The sequence below is a fragment of the Buceros rhinoceros genome, unplaced genomic scaffold (assembly GCF_000710305.1).
Source record: "Buceros rhinoceros silvestris isolate BGI_N320 unplaced genomic scaffold, ASM71030v1 scaffold11384, whole genome shotgun sequence".
Lineage (NCBI taxonomy): Eukaryota > Metazoa > Chordata > Aves > Bucerotiformes > Bucerotidae > Buceros > Buceros rhinoceros.
This window is the reverse complement of record NW_010408828.1, coordinates 24,289-30,065: the sequence shown is the minus strand read 5'-3', so window position 1 is coordinate 30,065 and position 5,777 is coordinate 24,289. Positions and strand designations below refer to the sequence as shown.

Genomic DNA, 5,777 nt, shown 5'->3' with positions numbered 1-5,777 from the left:
AAATGCGAACCTGTTTTGTCCTTGTAGGATTTTGCAAGAACGTTGCATCATTGCTCTTACGCTCCTTATGGATTATTTGTTTTTAAAAAAGAAGCAGTGTATCTAATTATGTGCTTTATGGAAACTGTACGTGAAGAAGCTAGAAGTGATGACATACAACCCCTAAAAGTGATGACATCGACATTGCAAACAAGCGCAGGACACAAGAGGTCTGGGAAGCTAAATCTTAGCCTTACAACTACACAGTTACGAACTTCATTTTATTATGTTGTTAATGAAACAAGAGAATTCACATCAACAAAAAGGCAAGTTCTAATTTTGCTTTTCAAAAATCATCTAGGATCGGGTAAATGAAGTTGTCTTTGAACAAGCAGTATGCCAAAATCTGTCCTCCACAAATCATGGAAATCACTCCGGATCCTGAAAGAAAATATATGAGCGGTTTATATTAATTTTTATAGTGGAACACAAACATCGTGATAAAGCTTTGAACAGACATTCTTTTTATCTTCATTTTTTTTTAATGGCCTTTCTACTTCAACATTTTGCCCAATGCTTTAACCACCTACCAAGATTTCAGCCCCAGCAGCTGCTGATACAAAGCCAGTTGCAGGACAGGGAATTTATCTGCCTCTCCCCATAATTCAGGATTTTATTGCAGATGTCAATCCTTGTTATCCACCATAGAAGAAAGAAGACCGGAAGCCAGTCCTTTTCCCTGAACTATTTTTTCAAGATAGTATATTCTCGTACAAAGCCGTGCTAAATTTTATGGAAAATTAAACATTCCAAAATGCAGGTTTGCCCTTCCCTCCAAGGAAACGTGCTGACTGGGATTTATCTCATCTCTCCAAAGTTCCTGAGCATAGTGTTGACAAAATTTGCCTCTGAAGGGGCCTCTTTCTTGCCATTGATTATGAAGGGTACCAAGGAAGACTAGTTTGGGCAACTGCCTTTTTGACACCCATATTCAGTCAGATAGTTGGATTAGTCAGAACTTACTCATGGTGCGTTTCAGGAACATGAGTGTATCTGCTGTGTGTTCGCAGGATTAACATAAGCTGAGCACATTCTGTTCGTAAAACAGATTTTTTAAGGCAAGGCAAATGTTAGTCCAGTGTTCCATGCCTGTGTCATTAGAAGTATAACAAAAACCCAAGTATTGCTTATTTAAATGTTGACAATTCTCAAATGAGTGAGACAACAGACACTCAGCAGAAACCATTCATACTGAAAATACTCATTTTCTACACAGAGTCGGACGATTTAAATTTGAAAGACTGTAATTATACCTAATGCCAGCCACCAGTGTAACATCAGGGGGAATTCAGCCATAACTGCAAGGAGAAGAAAAGGAGAAATGTAAATTGGGACACAGTAAGGATGTGGGCACGCAAAAATTGCATTATGTGATCTAACCCATAATTTTGATAAATTCATAAATGATATACTTTACATTTATTCAAATAGGTTTGGTAAATTTCTTGATTGGCATACAAAAGTTATTCATCAGGAATAACAGTAGTTTAAATTCCAGGAAATCAGTAGATGAGAAATTATGTTCCATTTTTTAAGGTGAAGACAATGTTGGTCTCTGGCTTAACTTGTCGTGGGAACTGGGGAATCCCCAACTGTAGAAAGTGCTAAAAGACAAACGGACAAAATATCGGAAAATGGAAGATGAATAGTTATGTAACAGGGAGGGAGTCCTAATTTATCAATGATATCTTTCCTATTTCTAAATTCTAGAATAAAATACTAAGCTCATCGTTACAGGAGTAAACAGCAGAAGAGGGAACAGGTTGCCAGGCACTGGCAAAGTGTGACGAGTCTCATTTCCAGCAGCCAATTCTTTGCCTTTTCTTTCCTTTGAGGGGAAGAGTTTCAGGGGGAAAAAAAGAAAGAAAAAAATGATGTGTGAATGGTAAAAGGTTTTATTTTCCTCCATGAAATTTAGTTCAAATGGTCCAGCTTAAAAACTCTGAACTGGCTTTGCTGAAGCAAACCACATTTTAACTCCGAACTAGAGCTGAAGTGTTAATGAGTAAATCTTAATGTGTCAGGACATGGACAACGATCAATTTCTTGTTTTAGAGAAAAACACACCTCCCAGATGCTGAAATTGTGTCTAGGGTGGGTCTCTTTGATATGAACTGTTCGATTATGAACTAAAACTTTTTAATGAGAAAACAGTGTTTTAAAATTCTGCACCACCGGCACTGAGTTTTATTTTACGTGGCAGGATTTAAGTACCTGCGTGGGTCAAATGGATAGGAAATAAAAAATCTAGTTAGCTTTAAGGAAAAATTAAGTTAGTCCAGTAGAAGAATCACAGCTGATTGGTCCTTCAAGCCGTGATACTGTGCATGTGTTCGGCAGTATCCCTACTTACCGATGGAAGTTATGATGATATGAATAACAGTGACTGTTACAGCGTAATCCCAAACCCATTCTTCCACCACCAGGGCAAACAGCAGACCACAAATGAAGAAGGTGATTTCCAGTGAGATCACAAGAACTATAAATGAAAAGAGGGAATTTACACCAAACAAGTATTACTAAAACAGCTTTAAAACACTGTACGTAGGGAAGAGGAGTTTACATCCAGATACAATCTATCTTCTTGTCTGAGAAAAAAATGAAAAAGAGAAACAAACTTCAGTTACCTAAATAATATGGGTTAATCCATGAGGGATTTGTCTTAAAGTCAAAAGGTGCCCAACCATCCAACATTTTAACCCTGTGGGAACAGAATGAATAAAATTAACCAGAGGTTTTTCTGTAATGCCTTAGCGACTGTATGACAGATTATGGGCGTGTTTAAATTCGATTTCAAGGGGAATACTCTGGGCTTGCACACGATCTCTATGACCCACTGCATGTCGCGGTCTTGCCCTTGCACACAGCGTCCATCATCTCCACTCTTATTTGAGACCTACCCAGCAATATACACACTAATCAACTTCTGAAGGCAAGAGAATCTGTCTTTTTTATCAACTATAAAATCTTTCTTTTCCTTTTTTAATGACATCTTTGCTCTTACGTTCCTTTATTTACATGGCGCAAGTGCAACGAAGTAGATGAGAACCATTTCATGTTGGTTTTGAGTCCCCATTTGCCAATTTGTGCACTTGAATGAAGGTTCAGGTGCAACAATTCAACGGAGCACGAAAACTGTGTTCCCAGGATAACTGGGGCTGGATGCCTGCTGTCGGGATGCCTCCTCCACAGGGTCATCGCTCCACCCGTTATAGCCAGGTGTGGTACATCATCGTATTGGGCGAAAGATAAGGAAACCATACCGGAATACGGCGAAGCACACGGACAGGACCACGTAGTACACAGCGTAGAAAACTACCATGCATATCAACAGGTTCACCAGCACAGCCTGCGAAAGGGAGAAAGACAGGAAATATCAATCGTAGCATGAAAAAACACATTAACTTAGAAAACAAAATCTTTAGACAGATTTTTTTCCGTTTTCTTCTTGTTAAAGGCTTTTTGGTGCATTTCAGCTCCCGATGCGTGGTTCTAGTGCAGGGTTCTTTGGTTTTATCATCTATTGTTGTATACCAACTATTTACTGCATTTATAAGTGCTCAGAGAACAAGAGGCGCATTTCTTGACAGTTATTCCACAGGAAACTTGAGAGTTTAAGATCATCCAGAGGCTCAACTAGTTTTAAACCTAGTTTTAGCCTAGTTTTTAACTTAAAAGAAACGCCATCCTTGTAGGTACATTGAACCCATATACAAATAAAACGTAGAAAGCCTTAAAGCGGTAACCATCTCATTTCCCAGCCTCTAGAAAACGTGTCAGCCTAGCGCTAACTTCCAACGGTAAGGATGCAGATAACTTCAATAAGTAATGAAGCATAGCTGTTAAATATTTTCCAAACTTCAACTGATTGTTGTGTAGGGGTAAATCATATGTCGCAAATATTCAGGGCGGACGATACGACAATCTATGTGTGCACACAAGGCCTTTATTAAGATACAACTGCAGCAGACGGCTGCAGCCCCTACACACACAACTTCTAAGTGCTAACTGCTAACTAACTGCACAGTTTCTTCTTATCACATCTATTTGTAGTTTCTAAGTTATCATACGTATTCTGGCTGGATTGGTTTCAAGTTCACTGTCCTGCCCAGAGATGAGCTGGCTTTCCACTCACCTATTGACACAACCTCTCTGTCTCCTCCTAAACAACACACCTCCTGCTGCTGACTGACAGCAGGCTTACAGGGCTGCTTCCCGGACTGGCCGGGGGGTCACGCCCACAGATTGTGAATTAATTCTAGATAAATTCCAACTCCAAGTTGAAAAAATACCCTAAAAGCATGAATTTCATAAAGCCACCACTGTCTTATGTCCAAATACGGGGTCTTTAAGAAAAGAGGAACACTATATACAGAATTATACAAAGCAAGTGTGTTTCCTCAGATCGCCTGGTATCGTTATTTCTTTCATTCCATTTTCCGTGTCTTCATTTCTAAACCAAAGCTTCAGAAGCGATGCAGCTAGAGAAAAACCGGTTAGCTTTCACCTGACAGCGTTCATAAAACGCCTTGAGGTCCTTTTGAGGGAACGCGTCTCTGATCACACATCTCCGATCTGCTAAGCTGGCTTCCTGACCGACGCAGGTCCTGGACTTGTGTTCCTTCCCACAGGCGTGGTGTAAGGCTACGTTCTGAAGGTTAGCATGCTTTGGTGCTAACAGTCGTCTCGCTAATGCACGACGCTTTACCTTCTGGTTTTCCGTGATGACCTAATGACATTCCAGATGTTTATTTTGGCTTTTATTTTTTCCAAGGGAAATATGGAACATTAGGGCTAGACACCTCTTCCCGTCAAAGCTGAGGAACGGCTTTGTCAGTGTTGTGTACTTGTTTCAGACCATGGAGCTGCAGATGTTTACTACAGCCAGTAGAGTGGTCAGTAAAATCAGTTTCTCTTTCCTGTAAACTCCAGATTGTCTTATATTTTCTCACTCTAGCTAGTACTTTATTGTGTTTTCCTCCTTGCCTCTTAACTTCTTTGTGTCTTTCCTCTTTCGAAAGCCATTTTTTTAACTCCTGACTCTTTCTTTACCGTTTTGTTTTCTTCTCCACCTATTCCCTCCATCCTGCATCATCTGTTCTTTACTTTCCTCCAAAAAAAATACAGATAAAAAGCAGTCATGAGAAGGACAGTAACTGTAGAGAGAATTGCTACTAATTTCATATTGTCTGTCTTTAATATTGTGCATTATGAGGCTTTACAACAGAAGGACCAGAGGCTACATTTTGATTTTTGCTGTTAAAGCATTTCAGTTTCTGCTTTGCAGTAGATCTTAGTCCAGGTACCACACACATTATGAGTTCAGAGTTTTCTTGCCCTTCCTCCAGTTTGGCTATCAAATATTTGAAACTAGCAATGAGGATAAAGTTGGATGATGTTCTTGACAAGCGATTCAAAATTAATAAAGAAAGAAGGAAAAGAAGCATATGGAATATTTTTTAAGTCTCCATTTTGAACTTAAACTCAGTTGGCAGTTAAGATTGCAGTGAAAAATGTAAAGCGAGCCTGCTCTACAGAACAATTTCCCTTTTGATTTAGTTACATGCTGGTAAAAGGAGCTCTTTTTCAGGAGGCAGTGACTCTGAGAAGGGCTGTAGATGAGCATTAGCTCATACTAGCTTGTTTTTACGAGCTTCTCTTGCAATATTGCGACATAAAAAAAAAGCCTTAAGCCTTGGGTTTTAAGGTGAGAGAATATGAGAAGACATAGGGAAGAA

At 39.4% G+C, this 5,777-nt stretch overlaps 1 protein-coding gene across 1 annotated transcript; it reads right to left on the bottom strand.

Annotated features, from left to right (window-relative positions):
• Positions 1-325: 325 nt before the first annotated feature.
• Positions 326-3,361, bottom strand: TMEM244 (transmembrane protein 244). Its single transcript, XM_010135002.1, has 5 exons — positions 3,303-3,361; positions 2,667-2,740; positions 2,393-2,518; positions 1,293-1,337; positions 326-420 (listed from the first exon to the last, which is right to left on the bottom strand). Exons 1-5 carry the CDS (start codon positions 3,359-3,361, stop codon positions 326-328), a joined length of 399 nt encoding a protein of 132 aa, XP_010133304.1.
• Between the last annotated feature and the right edge of the window lie 2,416 nt (positions 3,362-5,777).

Excerpts from the sequence above, each read along its gene's own strand:
- TMEM244 (XM_010135002.1), bottom strand. The coding sequence starts at position 3,361 with ATGGTAGTTTTCTACGCTGTGTACTACGTGGTCCTGTCCGTGTGCTTC. Across the intron at positions 2,741-3,302 it reads GTGTGCTTCGCCGTATTCCG|GGTTAAAATGTTGGATGGTT; the intron begins GTATGGTTTCCT and ends CTGTTCCCACAG. Across the intron at positions 421-1,292 it reads ACACTGGTGGCTGGCATTAG|GATCCGGAGTGATTTCCATG; the intron begins GTATAATTACAG and ends ATTTTCTTTCAG.